The 20,776-nt window shown below is 31.3% G+C and overlaps 1 protein-coding gene across 3 annotated transcripts in view; it reads left to right on the plus strand.

Moving 5' to 3' along the window:
- Nucleotides 1-20,776, plus strand: part of LOC118189567 (serine/threonine-protein kinase 10-like) — a 132,047-nt gene that overhangs the window by 4,437 nt on the left and 106,834 nt on the right. For all 3 annotated transcript variants that reach the window (XM_085811483.1, XM_085811482.1, XM_085811484.1), the window contains exons 2-6: nucleotides 11,192-11,356; nucleotides 14,007-14,205; nucleotides 16,641-16,713; nucleotides 16,873-17,067; nucleotides 19,101-19,182. In XM_085811483.1, coding sequence (XP_085667609.1) covers nucleotides 11,192-11,356; nucleotides 14,007-14,205; nucleotides 16,641-16,713; nucleotides 16,873-17,067; nucleotides 19,101-19,182 — 714 coding nt within the window. The remainder of the gene's footprint in view (nucleotides 1-11,191; nucleotides 11,357-14,006; nucleotides 14,206-16,640; nucleotides 16,714-16,872; nucleotides 17,068-19,100; nucleotides 19,183-20,776) is intronic.

A 20,776-nucleotide genomic window follows, 5' to 3' on the forward strand; every position in this document is an offset into this window, starting at 1 on the left:
AAATTATCAGCAAAGCTGCGGTAAAAATATATTTACGGGTGCCCCTTGGTGAAAATTGATGATTTTTGGTGGTACATGGATACCGAGTTTGTGCACATCGACCTATTTTCACTTAAAGAAAAAAAAAAAAAAAAAATCAAAGAATTGCACAAACTTGGCATTGTGCATTCTTCCAACTTTATCCATGTACACATTGACCTATTTTCATTTAAAAAAAACCCGAGAGAATTGCACAAACTGGGCATTGCACACTCCTTTCACTTTGTCCATGTACACATCGATTTATTTTCACTCAAAAGGTCAAAGGAGCACCCAATTCTAGAGCCAAACAAAAAATACGTAATCTCGATCAACTACATTTTAAATCAAATTATAAAATAACATAAAAAAGGAAATTCATCTTGTGCATCTAAACACTACACAAAGCAAATACAGTCAAAAGTCGTTAATTCTGACACCCATAATCCGGACCTCAAAGCTACAAACTTTCTGTGCATGCTTCGCTTTGACGCATGCGCGTAAGACCTTTACGGCTGCGAATATGCGTGTGCGCATGTACAAAATACGTTTACGAATGCGCGTTTAATGTATAACGGATGGTATAAGCTAAGCTAAAATTATCTAATTAAGTTAATATTGCAGATTGCGTTGTTCCTTAATCTTTGAATTGGATCCAGCTTATTATTTTTTTAGACTGTTAGTGCGATTTTATAAATGTAAGCTTGAACTTTCGATTATGTCAAATAGAATTTCTGATATATATTTACTAATATGTAAAGGCTCTACAAAGCGAAAGTATGTTTCGAAGTCCATTAAACATAAAGTGGAATTGCTGCAAAAAATGGATAAAGGCATATTCTTTGTTTCTCTAACCATTCCGAAATCTGTTTATCAATTCCATGCTGCACTGTGGGGGGGGGCGTCGAGGCGCGCAATGAATTGGAAGTTGATCTATCAGCACTATCCTTATCTTCAGGGCAGATATTTTTATTTTATTCGGCTTATAATTCCTTACTAAATGTAGTATTTCATCTCGATGTACTCTGTCTTTGATATGATTTAAATCAAATTCCTCGTCATTAGTTTAATAAAGTAAACAAATAAATATTAAGCTTTTTTTTGTAAATTTTGATACCCTTTAGATCATAATTGCTCTTTATTTCATAAATTATGGTTTTATATTTTTAATTTTATAATTTCTGCATGCCATCTTATCAGATTTAAACTGATGATCTATAATCCGGAAAAATTGATAATCCGGAATCGCCGAAGTCCTGACGAGTCCGGATTAACGACTTTTGACTGTATCCTCTTACCTTATTTAGAAATTTCTGCATCTTCAGTCTGTGGCGCACAAAATTCCATAGCAGCATCCAAAAACTTCCAAAAATTATCCGAATTTTTATTAACTCGAATCCGTATGTCAATGTTGCCTACAAGCAGAACACACTATGGCTACTAAGTAAACCATCATTTACACACCAGTCAGTTAATGCTCTTTTCCTCTTTTGTTCCAAATCATACAGAAACTTTGGTTGATCTTTGGATTATGGTAACTTGGCGAAAATTTGGCGACCAACTCTGCTACAGCAACCCTCTATTTTTTTTCACCGCCATTTTGTCTTCATGAAGTAAAGACATGTTTCTTTTCATTTACTCAACACTTTTTCCAACAATCTACTAGCCGAATTGCACTGATGCTAGAAATTTTATGTAACAAAACTGCTTAATTATGACAAATATTAACTGCAAAATTCGGAAAAAGTGCAGAATCGCAAACTCCTTGCGCCTTTTTCAGAATAGCACATACACATAAACCATTTACACGTCGACTTATTTTTACTTAAAAAAACATCCCAGAATTGCACAAAAATGTCATTGCACATACTCTTAACTTTATCAGCTGATCTTTAGAATATGGTAACTGGTAGTTTGGCGACATTTTGGAGGCGATAAAGGTTACTACCTGGGACTTTGGTAATAATGTGAGCAGTACTCAGTTCCGATTACGCATTATTTTGTTTGAGAGAAATGAGAGATCATGGGATATGTCATGTGATATTAATGGACGAATTACGGTTCTTTAATCGGAAAAGGGGGGGTAATTGGGAAAAATCTGGAAATTTTGTATTTGGCTTTATTCTGTGTTGTGTGAAACAGTGTTCATTAATTTTTGGATCCCATGGCCCTAACTAAAGTGAATTCGAAATGGGTATTTAGTGGGATTGAAAATGGTAGTAATAAGTGTTTCTTTAAGGTTGTGCGAGATAGAAGTAAAGATGTTTTATTAAGTTATTTATTTTACCTGGTACCTTGGTGTGAGCTATAAGTATGATTTTAAAGATCCTGAAACAGAAATAAGAAAAGTTTATCGGACACGTAATCAAGATTCTGAAGAAGAATAGGTAAGTTAATATGGTACTATTCGGTTTCGAGGGCCGTAAGAAAATTGCAGCGAAAATGTACGCGCAAAAGCGCCAAATCTAGCAAACGCGCCCATTTAACAACTCGCCAAATCTAGCGTACACGCTGATTTCAGATTACATAAGTTTATATAGATCTATATTTCTTAAGATGCCATTGAAATACTAGTTTAATTTTTTAATCCTTTTTTGATTTTAAATCTTTTTTTGATATCCTATGGATTTAACAATTTGGGAATTGGCCATGACGAAAACTCGGCAATAGAATTTTGGGTAAAGTGCAGAATCAACCGTTGCTTGACGCATTTTTAAGAATTGCACATACTCGGTATCCATGTGCACATCGACCTATTTTCACTTAAAAAAAAAATCCTAGAATTGCACAAAAATGGTACTGGGCAAACCCTTGACTTTATCTATGTACACATCGACCTATTTTCACTTAAAAAGTAAAAAAAAAAATTGACATAAATCCAATTGTCTTTACCCTTGTAAAAAGCGGCAATCAAATAAGTGAGCGATTCTGCACTTTACCGAGAACATTTTCAAAGAAAAGGCATCATTCATTATAGAAAATTACGTTGGAACAACCAACGAGATGAAATTATGCTTTAGCGATATGTCGGTAGCGAAAAAGCGATGCAGGCATCCATTCAGTTATGTTTAGCAATTTTTATATAAATTATAATAATGATCTGAAATAGTTATTTACTCTTATGCTTCCATTCAGTCATGTTTAGCTTTTTTCATATAAATTATAATAATAAAAACGTATTATATGAAGTTAATCTTTCATCTAAATTAAAACATCAATCTTAAATAGTTATTTACTATTGTACTTCCTTTCTTGCCGCATTTATTAGGGTTGCCGCAATTATTTTTGGCAGCATTGGCATCATAAATAGTTTGGCGATTTTTTACGGCCCTCAAAACCGAATAGTACCGTTAATATTTTTAATTATTTGAGGATGTTATTTTTATGCATTGTTCTAAATGTAAGATGGAAGTAAAGTAATTTGCATAAACATGCATGGAAATAATTTAAATATTTGACACTAAGTATTTGTAACCATTTGTAATGTTTGCGGTATGAATTAGTTAGTGACGTTTGTAATATAATAGATAATGTAGAGGTAAAAGATTTTGGATATTTTATTTATTTTATACGGGGAAATGTTCATATTTGGAAAGCGTATATACTTTTTCGCGATCAGGTAATTTCATATATGTTCTTTTTACCGGGTTTAAAGATTCAGAAAATTGTTATGCATTTTCGTGAAATTTTTCTAATTTATGAGAAAAAAGCAGTGTACATGGATACTCAAACTACTCAAACGTATTCCAAAATACTACAAATATATAACTCACAAAATCACGATCATTAAATTAAAATATAATTAAATTAAAAAACACTACTTAAAATATAAATAAGCACATACATTAAATTAATAAAAATTAGATTACAATTCTAATTACTTTAAACTAAATCATTGCTAACAGCAATTTTCCAATAATACCACATTAATTTATTTACTTCTTACATTTAGAACAATGCATAAAAATAATATCCTCAAATGATTAAAAATACTAACTTACCTAATCTTCTTCAGAATCTTCATTACGTGGCTGCAGTACTACTGCTAATTTCTAAATCCTAAATCCAGTAGTCAACTGGAAGTCTATTCACCAAGTAATAAGAAATTAATAAAATTTCACCTAAACTCAAACTACTTTCAGCAAACCACGTACCCTTCCGTACACTCCTTTTCACAAAATGTCCATTTTCACCATATTTCTTGCACCGCCATTTAAACTTAACTGTAATATCCTTCCTTTCACACAATCTCAACTTATTATTATCAGATAAACGCATTAAAAATTTAGAATTCACTTAACATAGCGCCATGCAATCCGAAAATTAATCAACACTATTTCACACAACACACAATGAAGCTTTTCCAAATTAACCCCCTTTTCCGATTAAAGAACTCTAATTCGTCCATTAATGTCACGTTTCACACAACACAGAATATAGCTAAATACGAAATTTCCAGATTTCCCCCCTTTTCCGATTAAACAACTGTAATTCGTCCATTAATGTCACATGACATATCTCATGATCTCTCATTTCCCTCACACAAAATAATGCGTAATCGGAACTGAGTGCTTCTCATATTATTACCAAAGTCCTAGGTAGTAACCTTTATCACCTCCAAAATGTTGCCAAACTACCAGTTACCATATTCCAAAGATCAGCCCTCTTTTCAATACCACTAAATACCCATTTCGAATTCACTTTAGTTACGGCCATGGGATCCAAAAATTCACGAACACTGTTTCACACAACACAGAATAAAGCCAAATACAAAATTTCCAGATTTTTTCCCGATTTCCCCCTTTTTCCGATTAAAGAACCGTAATTCGTCCATTAATATCACATGACATATCCCATGATCTCTCATTTCCCTCACACAAAATAATGCGTAATCGGAACTGAGTACTGCTCACATTATTACCAAAGTCCTAGGTAGTAACCTTTATCGCCTCCAAAATGTCGCCAAACTACCAGTTACCATATTGTAAAGATCAACCAAAAAGGGTAGTAATAAATGTTTGTTTAAGGTTGTGCGAGATAGAAATAAAGATGTTTTATTAAGTTATTTATTTTACCTGGTACCTTGCTGTGAAATATAAGTATGATTTTAAAGATCCTGAAACAGAAAGAAGAAAAGTTTATCGGACATGTAATCAAGATTCTGAAGAAGATTAGGTAAGTTAGTATTTTTAATTATTTGAGGATATTATTTTTATGCGTTGTTCTAAATGTAAGGTGGAAGTAAAGGAATTTGGTATTATTGGGAAAACTGTTATTAGCAATGATTTAGTTTAAAGTAATTAGGATTGTAAGGTAATTTTTATTAATTTAATGTATGTGCTCATTTATATTTTAAGTAGTGTTTTTGAATTTAATTATATTTTAATTAAATGATAGTTATTTTGTGAATTTTATGTTTGTACGAATTTGGTATACGTTTTAGTTGAAGTAAACGTGCATGGAAATAATTTAAATATCTGACACTAAGTATTTGTAATGGTTGCAGTATGAATTCGTTGGTGATGTTTATAGTATAATAGATGATTTAGAGCTAAAAGTTTTTGGATATTTTATTTATTTTATATGTGGAAATGTTCATATTTGGAAAGGGTAAATACTTTTTCGCGATCAGGTAATTTCATATATGTTCTTTTTACCGGGTTTAAAGATTGAGAAAATTGTCATGTATTTTCGTGAAATTTTTCTAATTTATGAGAAAAAAGCAGTGTACATGGATATAGTGAAGAGTGTGCGCAATGCCATTTTTGTGAAATTCTGGGATTTTTTTTAAGTAAAAATAAGTCGGCGTGTACATGGTTTAGTGATATTTTAATTAAATGATAGTTATTTTGTGAGTTTTATGTTTGTAGGAATTTGGTATACGTTTAAGTTGAAGTAAACATGCATGGAAATAATTTAAATATCTGACACTAAGTATTTGTAATGGTTGCAGTATGAATTCGTTGGTGATGTTTATAGTATAATAGATGATTTAGAGCTAAAAGTTTTTGGATATTTTATTTATTTTATATGTGGAAATGTTCATATTTGGAAAGGGTAAATACTTTTTCGCGATCAGGTAATTTCATATATGTTCTTTTTACCGGGTTTAAAGATTGAGAAAATTGTCATGTATTTTCGTGAAATTTTTCTAATTTATGAGAAAAAAGCAGTGTACATGGATATAGTGAAGAGTGTGCGCAATGCCATTTTTGTGAAATTCTGGGATTTTTTTTAAGTAAAAATAAGTCGGCGTGTACATGGTTTAGTGATATTTTAATTAAATGATAGTTATTTTGTGAGTTTTATGTTTGTAGGAATTTGGTATACGTTTAAGTTGAAGTAAACATGCATGGAAATAATTTAAATATCTGACACTAAGTATTTGTAATGCTTGCGGTATGAATTCGTTGGTGACGTGTATAATGTAATAGATGATTTAGAAGTAAAAGTTTTTGGATATTTTATTTATTTTATATGTGGAAATGTTTATATTTGGAAAGGGTAAATACTTTTTCGCGATCAGGTAATTTCATATATGTTCTTTTTACCGGGTTTAAAGATTGAGAAAATTGTCATGTATTTTCGTGAAATTTTTCTAATTTATGAGAAAAAAGCAGTGTACATGGATATAGTGAAGAGTGTGCGCAATGCCATTTTTGTGCAATTCTGGGATGTTTTTTTAAGTAAAAATAAGTCGGCGTGTACATGGTTTATGTGTATGTGTTATTTTGAAAAACGCGTAAGGAGTATGGTATTGTGCACTTTTTCCCAATTTTGCAGTGAATATTTGTCATGATTAAGCAGTTTTGTTAGATAAAATTTCTAGCATAAGTGTAATTCGGCTAGTAGATTGTTGGAAGAAGTGTTCAGTAGATAAAAAGAAAAGAAACATGTCTTTACTTCGTGAAGACAAAATGGCGGCGGGGAAAAAAATAGAGGGTTGCTGTAGGAGAGTTGGTCGCCAAATTTTCGCCAAAAAAACGCCAAGTTACCATAATGTAAAGATCAACGAGTCCTGCTTTTGCTGTTTGCATCCTGGTAACCCTATCCATGTGTGAAATCACTGAGAGAAATGACTTATAAAAAAGCTTTCTTTTTTAATCATCGTACTAACCTAGCATTTGGACACATGATATAAGGTGTTGGTGGATACTCATCTTGTTCATCTTTTGTCCACTTATCTGATTTATGCAAAATATCTTCAACCATTATAAACTGTTGTAAACAGTTTCAAAGGAATAACTGATACATAGAAACTTTAATATCACCACAGGTTGAAATTTAAAACTCATTATTGATATTAAAAATTTTATTTTTTCTGAATTTCGCATTATTAATTTTTATTGGAATCTGTATTAAAATTGATATCTGTTTGTATAAAAAAACACAAGAAACCTAATATGGGACGGTCATCCAGAAAATAAAGACTGTTTAGTTATACAAAATGCAATATTTATTTAAAAACACAATCCTGTTGCATATCTGAAACTTCCTTCACTTCTCTACATAATCACCACCTCCACTTAAGCGTTTGATCATATCTATTCATGAGCTTCTGAATTCCAAAGTTGCTCTTCTGCTATCAGACTTGAAGGCTGAAGTGAACAACAGAATCTTGCAAGACAAGTGCGTAGCTCCCGACAAATTGCACATTGTGTTTCCAGACATTTCTTGTTGTTTGCTTGTTGATATTATGTTGCAATTTCTTGGCTACAACAAGATTTCTGCATGCTGGGTTCTGCAGCAACTGAGTGACCAACACAAAACTTGGAAAATAGCTTAACATTGACATTCTTGACGTAGTGTCGCACAGATGGAGATGCCTTTCTTGATCAGATTGCGAATGGTGATGACACCTGGGTGTCTTGCATCACTCCAGATAGCCAAGCACCAATCATTTGAGTGGCATCATCCCACATCACCCAAACATTCGAGAAAATTGAAACACTCTCTCCACATGTCATGGCATCCATCTTTCTGGATTGTAAAGGTGTTCTTTTGGTGGATTTCATTTCAGAAGATTACGGACAATGCAAATAATTGATGGACAGTTACGATCAGAGCAAATTGTTATTGTGAGACTCCAAAGGAACTGCGACGAGCCATCCAAAACAGGAGTTGAAAAATGCTTTCTGCAGGAATAGTGCTTCATCATGGCATTGCCTACCTTCGCACTGCTGCTGCAGCTCAAGAACTACTGGTTAAATATGGATGGGAAATTTTGAACATCTATCCTATAATCTGGACCTTACTTCTAGTGATTTCCACCTCTTCTCTAAGCTGAAACAGTTTTTGGGTGATAAACATGTTGGAGGTGATGAACAGTTGGAGAGAGCAGTCACCAGCTGGCTTAATGAACTGGCAGCAGAAAAGTATAACATGGGAATTTTGAAGCTCATGACCAGATACAACAAATGTTTAAATGTAGGAAGTGATTATGTACAAAGATGAAGGAAGCTTCAAGTATATAACAATTTTTCCTTTTCCAGTAAATATTGTATTTTTCATTTTTGCATAACTAAAAAGTCTTTGTTTTCTAGATGACCTTCATATTATATATATATCTATATATTTATTTTTGGTTTACTGGAAAGTTCTGCCCATTTTTGGAATAAAACAAAATGCAAATTTTTCTTACCATCAATAAACTTCATTAACCTCTTCGTCGTCCGTAACGCCTCTAGCGCGTTCAAGTGAAACTTCCGCAGGGTGGCCGTAACGCGCCACAAGCATTCTTCTACGTTTTTAAACGTTTAAAACGCTTTCTAAAAGTTTACTTGTTTGAGTTTCTATTTTTGTTTGCTCTAATACCTCTTAGAGGGCAGCACTAATCAGGCATTCTATTTCTAATTGAATTTGCCCCAGGTTTTATGAATATTCATGCCATTTTACCTAAGATACAAGACAGTGAGAGATGGCTTCAACGTCTATGCAGCAGAAAAAGAGAAAAAAATGAGGTTGTGAATTGGAAAGACAAGAAGGATGTACGTTTGATGAGTACAGTCCATAATAACTCAATGAATGATGTTGGAACACGGAAAATAACTGTAAAAAAACAGTAATTGTAAAAGATTACAACAATAAAATGGGAGGAGTGAACTGCTTGGAACAGATGTTATCAAATTATCCTGCTGTTAGAAATAAGCAGAGATATTATTTTTCCATTATGCTTTATTTCTATATAATTTTACTTAATATTCATTGACATTCATCCACTACGAAAGTTATGTATGGATAGTTACGATGTACAGAGAAAACAACATTACACGTTACGAAAAACAGACGGCCGCTGGGGAGAAATTTTCGTGGTCAGGAGAGGACGGCGAAAGGGTTAAATAATATAATTTCCAATATTATTAATGATTTCTTGCCAGCGTGAAGGCAATTTGTATATCCCATTTTTGAAAAATATATCTTTTGATGCAAAAAATTGAACCAGTACTTGTTTGATATTTTCTTTTTTGAATTTTTTGCTCTTCAAAAAATTTGTAAGGACAAAAACAAGTGATATTTGGTGGGTGAATATGGTGGATGAGACAGAATTTCCCAGCCTAGTTCTGAAATTTTTTGATGAGTCCCCAAAGCAGCAGCATGTGGTCTGGCATTATCATGATGCTGTATGTTATCCTTTCTATTGAACATCGCCGGCCTTAGACTGCTGTCTTTAAATTATCCAGTTGCTGACAATACTTCTCCGAATTGAGCTTTTCGTTAGGTTTTAAAAGCTTGTAATGTATTGGTCCTCGAGTGTTCCACCATATACACAACATTCTCTTATTCATAGTCAAATTTGGTTTAGAGTTTGAAGGGCTAAGTTTGCCAGGTTCACAATATGCCCTTTTCCGTGTGATGTTTTCACAGGTAATCCACTTTTCATCCCCAATTTCACCCGGTTCAAGAAGGGCTTGATTTTATTCCGAGCAAGCAGAGATGTGCATATGACGACTCGATTATCCAAATTCTTCTGACTTAATAACACCCATGTTGAATATTTCCATGACAATCTTATCATCTGAATATGGTCCAAAATGGTTTATTGAGCTGAATTAAGCCTTTCTGCAATCTTTGATGTTGTCAGAAAAGGATCTTGCTGCAACATGGTCTTAACAACATCGTCTTCGATCAAAGGTAGTCACCCAGAACGTGGCTTATCAGAAAGGTCGAAATCATCTGTTTCCAATTTTTTTAACCATCTTCTGCATATCCTATCAGAAACTGTACCTTCATCAAACATTTTCAATAAATTTCTACGTGCTTCTGTAGCATTTCTTCCTTGTTGAAATTCGTATAAAATACAGTGGCATACTTCTGTGTTAAAACTTTCTGTGTTCATTTAATAAATGAACAGAACTTTCTGGTAGACCGAATATTTATATATGTTTAAAAGAGGAATGTGCTGTAATGATATACAATATACTTCAATACTCAAATAAGCATGTTATTTACTTTCAAAACACATATATGTGAAAAATTAATTTTGAAAATATAAGATGTTTCTGACAAGGTAAATATCTCATTTTAAACGAAACATATATTCATATAATCTCAAACTTCCTGTCCAGTTCGCGATATATGAATCCATGCTGTTACCAGTCCTGTTACATTCTTTATGTTTACTACCTTGTTTTATATTTTTCAAACTCGGAAAACAATTAACCATAACTCGTGTTCCTTGCAAGCATGGGATTTACTCTGGAGTACATAACAAAAAGTGTAATCTTTATTTCTTTTTAAGCTCTGCATAATATGCACTGCAAGCAACAAATAATTAATATCTATATGTACAGCATAATATTGACAGACAGACAATTGTTCATTATGTTTCCACTTTTCAGCCACTATGATTTTATTAACTGCTTTCTTTTATAGTGTAGAAATTTCAATGGCAGCAGTGTAGTTTTAATTATCAAGGTGTTATTTTTTTTTTACATAATTTAGAATTTTTAATATTGCTGTATAATATAAAGATATAGCAAAGTTTTTTTTTTTTTCTTTTTAGGCCAAAAAATGTCAATTGAATTAAAAAAATTATGCATTTATATAAAATTTAGTAAATATATTGTGACAATTTAAATGCTTCTTTTATTAATGTGTATGAATTTTATTTAAATTATTTTGGCATTTATAATATAAAATATGTGTAACTTTAATAAAACCTCTTTTTTATTAGGCTAGGAATAAAGAAAATGGAAAATTAGCTGCAGCTAAAATTTGTGAATTGAAAGGAGAAGATGATTTGGAAGATTTTACTGTTGAAATTGATATATTATCAGAGTGCAAACATAAGAATATTGTAGAACTTCTAGAAGCATTTTTTTGTGAAGGAAAACTATGGGTAAGATTCTTGTTATAATTTATTAAAAAATTTCTTTTAGCTTTGAAATAAAATGTTAATTAACTGTAAATGTTAAAAATTACGAAAGGAAAAGATTGATGCCTTTCTTTTGTATGTAAATTAGAAAAAAAAAAAAAAAAACTGTATTGTGTAATATTTTTAATTAAATTTGCATTTACTGAATAAAATACTTTTTAATACTTTTAACATTTATTAGCAAACTTTTTTAATATTTTAGTAAAGGGATAGTATTTGGCATTGTATTTTCAATAACTTTCTGCATCTTGTAGTTTTCTTTGACTTACCATGAAATATTTTTTTTTTACATATTTTATTACCCTTATGTTTTCTGACTCAAACTTCTGTAGTCTTTATTTATTTATGAGAGTAGAGTTTGTGTAGATATCTGACTTTTTTATGATTGTGCTGTCTTTTAAAATTAAAAAATCCAGATGTGTTATACAACATTGGAAACTATTACAGTATAAAATCTGAACAGATCACTCTGGATTTAGATCATCAAAAACCAGGGGCGTAGCTAGAGGGGGGCATCTGTCCCCGGGCGCAGAATCCAAGGGGCACCAAACTGATGTTACGACATTTTAGAATTAAATGTTTTCCATCCTTGGCAAGCAGTAGGGAGTGCGAAATCTTCAGTTGTCCCTGGGCGCTGAAAACCCTAGGTACGACTATGTCAAAAACATTTGTTTTGAAAATTTTTCCTGTTTTCACATTGTAGGAACAGGTAATATAATACTCAAGCAAAAGCAAATTATAAATGGACTTTTGTTCTTACTAGCTGAGTACTCCCCAGAAAATATCATTATCTATGATAATACTGAATCATCCAGTATACTTCATCTTTAAACATTTGCTGGGGTAGTGAATGCATTTTCATTTTTGGCTCTCAAATGGTTGTTGGGGGGGTGCAGCATTTTTGTATCCTATTGAGTCCTGCACACAATAAGTGAAACCCAAACACTAGTTTATTTGAAGTTGAACATTGTACCAGAACATAGGCACTTAGCTGATAGGACTAAACAACATCTTTAGCTGATAGCATGCATGGTATGTTTTAGTAAAATTTGACCATATTTATCAGACAAAAGGCCTTTTCCAGAGTATGCAATGAGAAGGTTTATGGACAAAGTCCCATATTTTTCTCTTTATTTAATGCTATACAAAATATAGATTTTAAAATTAGACTGAAAAGCAACCTTAGGTTAGCATAGATTTTGAAATCGTGTTGAGAGTGATCAGACATAGTCTCTGTTTCAGTAGGGAGAATGAAAAATTTAGCACAGGGAAGTGATTTTATATGGAAAATAATGGGTGGAACAAAGTAGTAACAGAGGTGGCATGATCTGTTGTGGAAAATAGTAATGAAATGTGAAAAAGCTAACATGTTAGAATTTAGCAAGGCAATGCAATGAGCTAATGTAGAAAACTGATTTTATTAAATCATGGAAAAAATTTTTTAATGTGAAATGATTTTTGTAGGGAGTCGTAGAAATCCATTTTACTAACCGAAGACGTTTTACAGATAATTTTTGCAGATCTAGAGTCAAAGTTATGATTAAGTGTTCAGTATTTATTAACTATCAAAAATTTGTTTATTACTTCTTTTTGATCATATAATTCATGCTCTATACAAAGAAATTTCAATGCTCTTTCAATTTGGATAATATATGTCAAAACACAATGTGTATGTTAAAATTCTTCAAGAACTAAAATCAGAGATTAAATCGTTAAGAATTGAGCAATGAATTTTATTGATAAAGTTGAACTTAAGGAAAATCCGATAATTGATAGAAAAATTAAATAGATTTTGGATTAATCTGGACCAATTTTAATAAACCAATGCTGCAGGTTTTTGTCTAAATGTGCATGTTTCAACTAAATATATTGTGAGCTAAATGTATATATTGGCTAAATGCTGTTGGATGTGTCAGTAAATGTCCTTTCAGCTAATTATCATGGTCCCATGTTGCATATACTGGTTTCGTTTTGTTTACGTAGTAGGTAAAATAACGTTCTGTTTAATTTAAGCTCAATTAACACTGCTAGTTATGCTTTTCCTTAAATTTCTTATTTGACCCAGTTTATTATTTTGCTTGATCTATTATTATTGCAGTATTATCAAAATTAAAGTTTTATTAAAAATTAACATGTCGGTTTTACTCTACTTTTGAAACTTTATATATATCAGCCAGCCTATCACAAATCTATGTGGCAGTAAGGCCATCCTACAGTTCTTGAAATATCTTAATATAAAATCTGCTATCTAGAGCATTGCTAGGCCATGAGAGAATAAGTTAGCATATATTTAAAAAAATATACTTGCATAGGCCTTGGGTGATCGTTGTTTTCACAAGCAACAAATAAAGATACATTTCACTTTGAATTATGAATGCTTTGTTTATATGGGATGCTGTTCATACTAATTTCCCAGATCACCAAAAATGAAGCTGCTGGAATATATGAAACATGTTTTTAAAAGTTGGCAAGCAAGGCTGTGAAGTGCCTCTGATGATGTTATATCATGCATATATTGTAAACTGGTGTTATGAGTTATTGTATTTAAGAAGTGTTCTTTTAGTTATTATTTATATTTTAAATATTTTTTAATTTAATATTTATTTATTTTTAGATTTTGATTGAATTTTGTGAAGGAGGTGCAGTGGACACAATTATGGTAGATCTAGAAAAACCTTTGACAGAACCTCAAATTCGGTACCTTTGCCGGGAAGTTTGCGAAGGTCTTCAATTTCTACATGAAAACCGAATTATTCACCGTGATCTAAAAGCTGGCAATATACTTCTGACATTGGATGGAGGCGTCAAATTAGGTAAGAATATCTGCGTAAATGAGCGTTACAAAATAATCTAAATATTTCTTACTGTTAATTATTTCTCTAAATATATATTTAATTATTGTTTGTAATGTTATAGATTTAATGTAAATATCAGCTTGTAAATTTAAATTAGTTGAATTAAGTCAAAAAGTATGTTAAAGATGTTCCAAATAAAATTATGCAGCATAATGAAGAATTGCATCTTTAATATTGAGATGCATGGAAATAATTTAAAGATTCCTGAAAATGCAGTTTAGGAATGTTTGAAAAGCTCTGTTTGTTTCATGAAATTTTGTATAAGTTCCAAGCTTTAATGGTGGTTACATTTTAACAATGATAGAAAAGTTTGGTACTTATATATTATCTCATCAACTGTGAAACAACTGTGTTGCTAAACAGTGCAGTTTAGTGCTAATTATGGATAAGCATGATGTAACAGCACCCTCATTTCATCTGCACTTTCTTTTGGTGCAACCCTGATTGATTCTCGATGAGCTGTCTGTGGTTTTTATGAACATGGATTTTTAAGTTAATTTTTATTGCGGTATTTTTCTTGCATTAAAAACATAATTAAAATTTTGGGCCGACCATCTAAAAAATAGCAAGCAGCTGGTTATTTTCAAAGTTATAGATCCATGTCACCAGAAAAGTGTTTATCAATGGACATGATATCTTAGTAAAAGTATAATTCAGGCAATTTTTTATCACCATTCTCGTTTATGTCAATACTCTCTCCAGTAAAATGGCATCCAAAACATAATTAAAACAAAAAATATGCAATTTCAATAAACTGCATTTTAAATCAAACAAGGAAATAACATAAGAATGGAAATACATGTTATCTAATCTCCTCAGTACAGAAAAGGAAATATTGACTTACCTTATTTAAAAATTTCTGTTTCTTTGGTATGTGTGACACACAGAATTCCTTAACAGCATCCAAAAATTATTTAAAATTATCTAAACTAGAATCTATATACTGCCGTGGCCACATAAATTCACAAAAGTAAAAATCAAAAATATCCTCCATACTGCCGGACTATCAGTGGTATTTCTAACTTGCTGAAAACTGAACGAAGCCATTTAAATCTTCATTCAAACACCAGTCAATTAATCCTTTTTCCTCATTCATTCCAAACTGTACAGGAACTTCAGATTAATCTTATCACAGGCAACCAATTTATGGAATACATCCCAAAGTAGGGAATGTACTTCACACCTGACATCCAATGCAGAAATAAGCGCTGAGAAATCAAAATCACTGCGATGACACATTGCAACCAATCATGTCAAGTATTAAATTTTCCGTGTAAGATTGTTAGGCAGGCAGATTCAGCCGTGTACAAATACGCCAATTCGCTGGCCAGTTGCTTCATTTGTGGCACAGAAAACTTAATAGGATTCCATACCCAACCAAATATCGGCTTGTATAAGGTGCCAGGGGTAGCTTTGCCACCTACTGATTTTCACATTCTTTGTAGTGCTACTCATAAATAAAATACTTTTTTTGTCACAGTTTTTTGATCATTTGTTTATCTACTTGAACACTATACTATCGCCGAGTTTCGTAATTGTGGCTCAATTCTTTCTGTGTTCATACTTTTTATTTTTTAGTAACAGACAACGTATTGGACCATCTGGAATAGGTTTATAGAAAATGATTTAAAATTTTCCATGTAAGATTTGTTTTAAAATAATATGTAAAATCTACAAAATCATAAAGTTATGGGAATTACTCCTTAATTAAATAATGGAAACTGTGTTCTTTCATTGGCATTCAAGAGGCAGTTTTTCATATTGCAGATAGCATCTGTGAACTTTTTTCAACATTTTTTGGAGCAAGTAGCTTTTTTTGCGTGTTAGTGTAGTGAGCATTGCCACAGAATAACTATGAAATTATGTTTCAAATAAGAAAAACCACTGCAGAAATCCACCAAATGGTAGTTGCTGAGTTATTAAGTTGCACCAACCTCCATATAGTCTTGATTATGCTTTACCACATTTCTTTCTCTGCCTTCAAACTGGAGTCTGTACTGAAAGAATACATGTTTTGTGCATCCAAGCTGCTGTGATGAGGGAACTAAAAGCATTATGGATCGAGAATGCCTTTTAAAATGTTTTTAATAGTTTTATGAAAATTTTCAGAAGTGCTATGTATCAAAAGAAGATTACTTTGAAGTCCAGTGAGGTATACTACGCTGTGAAAATTCATTGAACTTATCAGTTTAAAAAAAGTGTAAACAATACCCGCCTCCCCCATATTTAAGTAATTCAGCTAATGCAAACTGTATTCGAGCTGTTTGATGTGGAGGCAGAATAATAAATTCTGATTCCACATACTAAAGAAAACTAAATGATTTATTTTTATATGAAGGCTTCATTACAATAAAAATTCTGTTATCTGATTAGGCAGTTTTTTATTATTTTAGCTGACTTTGGAGTATCTGCAAAAAATAAGCATACACTTCAGAAAAGAGATTCTTTTATCGGAACTCCATATTGGTAAGAAAGTTTCATTTCCTTTTTCATGATTAGTTGTCAGTATGTTAATTAGAATAAGAAATAATCTCTTTCTCTCTTCTTTTTTGTTTTTTAACTTATAGTATTGTATCAGTAAATTATACATGGAAAGTAAATGGTATTAATTGCAAATTCTTTTAGGATGGCTCCTGAAGTTGTTCTATGTGAAACATTCAGAGATAATCCATATGATTATAAGGCTGATATTTGGAGTTTAGGTATAACATTAATTGAACTTGCTGAAATGGATCCACCTAATCATGAAATGACTCCTATGCGTGTGCTGCTCAAAATTCAGAAACAAGATCCGCCAACACTAAGCCAGCCATCTAAATGGTATTTCTAAATAACTAATTTATCTTGTTTGTATATATGTATGTATAATTTTGAAAATAATCAGGTATCAAGAATATTTGTAGGTTATCAAAGCAAGTTCATTGTAAATACTATCTTTACGGTTATTGTGTTGCATTATTTGGCTCTTAAGCTATCAGCCACAATTCACTATAATTGCTTGAATCGGTGATTATCATTTTTAATGGATATTTTGATGGGAGTATGTGATTTTCAACATAAAGACATTTTATGCACGTTTTCATTGCTTGTTAATGTCGAAAGTTAGTAATGCCAGGTTTTAGTTTCTGGTCAGTTGCCAGATGAGATTAAATTCCTAAGGAACAGCTAGAGCTTGGAACATCAGGATATGAGAGAAAAGAATAATCAAAAGATTTAAACTAAGAAAAAAAAGTATTGCATATCTTGTAGCGTCTTTTAAAGGGATTGGTGCCATAAAGAAATGTAACAAAATAACCATATATATGAACTGCGTGATGAACAGTACAATAATGCTAAAAATTAAAACAGCAGGTTTCTGTAATTTTGCTTTTAAAGTAACTAATCATCCTGTAAAGATCTTATTCCTACATTATTAGAATAAAAGAAACAAGTACATAGTGTGAATCTAATCAAAATAGTCTGGTAAACAAGCTTAACTTAAAAACAAAATATCTTATTAAACAAATTAAATAGATGTACTTCAAGGGATTAATAATTAAAGAAAATGGCACAAAAGAAATCAATTGAGAGCACAAAAGTAATCAGGAAAATAATAAGAAACTGCAGTATTATAATCAAATCAAAAGGCAGAATTTTAAGAACTGTAATTATTGTAGGAATAATTGTTTTGAAATAAAATAAAATATAAAATTCAAAACTTAAATTAACCCTTTCGCCGTCGTCTTCTGTCCGCGAAAATTTTCCCCAGTGGCCGTCTGTTTTTCGTAGTGTGTAATGTTTTCTTCTCTGTACATCATAACTTTCCATACATGACCATATGTAGTGGATGGATTTTAATGAATATTAAGTAAAATTATAAGAAAATAAAGCATAATGGAAAAATAATAATATCTCTGCTTATTTCTAACTGCAGGATAATTTGATAACATCTGATCCAGGTGGTCCACTCCTCCCATTTTGTTGTTGTAATCTTTTACAATTATTGGTTTTTTTACAGTTCTTTTCCGTGTTCCAATATAAATCATCGAGTTATTATGGTCTGTACGCATCAAATGTATATCCTTCTTGTCTTTCCAATCACAACCTCATTTTTTCTCTTTTTCTGCTGAGTAGACGTTGAAGTCATCTCTCACTGTTTTTTATCTTATGTAAAATGGCGCGAATATTCATAACACCCGGGGGCAAATTCAATTAGAAATAGAATGCCTGATTAGTGCGACCCTCTAGGAGGTATTGGAACAAAAAATATAAACTCAAACAAGTAAACATTTAGAAAGCATTTTAAACGTTTAAAAATTTTAAAATGTAGAAGAATGCTTGAGATCCGTTACGGCCGTCCTGCGGAAGTTTCACTTGAACGCGCTAGATGCGTTACGGATGACGGAGAGGTTAATGTAGTTATTTAATTTCCGAGTTTTTCATTTAAACTGTATGTACGGTACATAAATTAAGGAAATAATAAAATTAATATATAAGAGAAAATTGAGAAAGGAAAAGTAGCATAAAAAACTGTGTAATACCTTGCTTGAACCAAAGTTTCATAAGGCTGCTGAAATGAAAATAAAAGCTTTTATGTGAAAAAAAGTCTATACATGTTGAAATTTATATGTGACAGTTCAACCAAATATATTGTCTAACTGCAACATATGTAACCTTTCAAAGCTGACAACCAATGTGTGCTTTGTCATAAACTGCTTATCTACTGTACTAGACATAAAATGTATAGTATTTTTTACTGAATAATTGCAAGATATTTTTAGTATTGCTAAACAGATGTTTATATGTTGTAAAATGATTTTAAATTTGTCTCCTTTTTTTTAAAATTATTATATTTTGCTATGTATGTTTTGCAGGTCAAAACAGTTTAATGATTTTTTAACAAAATGTCTAATAAAAGATCCACAAAAGAGGGCTTCTGCAAAAGAATTATTAGAGGTATGGATGTTCTTAAAATGTCATCAGAAATTATCAATAATTTATTTTCATGAAAAATTTTACCAGAATTTATGATGAGTAAAGATTAAATAATATTTTCAGGGTTTGTACGGTCCGTAAGAGTCTTTAAAAGTCCTTAGATTTTTTGGAATCGATTTTTGGTTCTTAAAAGTCCTTAATTTTGGCCAAAATCAGCAGAAGGTCCTTAATTTTAATCATCTGAAATTTGTCTCTGTTTTTACGACTGCCATTTTGAGTGTGAATAAGCATTTTGGAGGAATATTTTGCCAGTTCACTCACCTATATGGATATCTTTTGAATGGTTCATGGGTTATAATATGTTTCTATTTCTAATATAAATGATGGGATACTCGAGTTTCTAAGCAAGAAGCATTTCAAAATTCATTTTTTCTAATAAAGAGCTCTTAAACAACTTTTCGCTTTTGGGAATGTGTATTCTTTTATTAAACAGTTCTAAATATAGCGTTTTTTTAAGTTCAGTTTCTATGGAAAACTTTTAATTCCTAGATCTGAGAATTTTTTTGATGATATTTTTTTAAACATCGTAACATTGATAAATTTCATTAAAATAATAGTAATATATTGAAATTATATTTAAAAAATAATATTAAAATAAAACATTTTTATTTTTCGCTGTCATATTATAAAGTTTCATTTTGGCAACTTATTATACAATATTTTGAATCGGGGAAATAAAAAAGGTATAATGCTATAAAGCACAATTTATGAAACAGCTCTTAGCAAAAGCAAAATTAGCTAATTAATTAATTAAAAATGTCTTCTTTTTAATTTTTTCATAGTAAGAGTTTTTCCCATGTAATTGTCTCAAAATATTCAAAATTCTCAGAATATACATCAGTTTTCTCTATAAAATTAATTTTGCACTTTTTCCCTCCCCCCCTTTTTTTTTCAAAATATTTCTGGCTTTTTGCTGTTACAGAATTGGTAGGGATAATTTTTCCATAGGATTTTAGACATTGCAGCTTGGAAAGTATAGAAGGATTTGAAGGCAAGATTTATAGAACCTCGATTCTAGAAGATTCAAGAAATATATGACAAAATGCAAAATGTCTCCATGGTATCAACATGCAATGGATGTATTTTACAGAAAGTTTGCATTGAATTTCTTACTTTTTGGAGAACATCTGGAAGAACAATGAAAACATAATATCTGAATGCTTTACTTCTGATACTAGAATCTTAACATGTTTATCTTCCCTTTAGTTTCTCTACTTTTCACTAGACAAAAGTATGAAAAATATCAAAAATGCTTTTAATCTTATCACATGGGCAGGCATTATAGAGAAGGATTTTTTTTTATTAATAAAGAAATTGAAAACTTAAAATTTAAAAGATTCATCTAATATGTCTTACTGCATCATACACATAGCTGGCACTAAACATTTTCCCACCTGATGCAATTGCTGTAAATTCTAAATTCTGCTGCCTTAATGCCTTTCTAAATTCTGCTTCCAATGCCTGCTCTAAATTCTAAAAGTTTTGCCATTTCTAGATTTAGTTGTTCGGTGTGTCACTAAATTCTAAAAATTCTGCCATATCAGCTCTGTAACTA

Source organism: Stegodyphus dumicola, chromosome 2 (assembly GCF_044657685.1).
Source record: "Stegodyphus dumicola isolate Sdum_Otavi_A_Nest chromosome 2, ASM4465768v1".
In the NCBI taxonomy this organism is placed as follows: Eukaryota; Metazoa; Arthropoda; class Arachnida; order Araneae; family Eresidae; genus Stegodyphus; species Stegodyphus dumicola.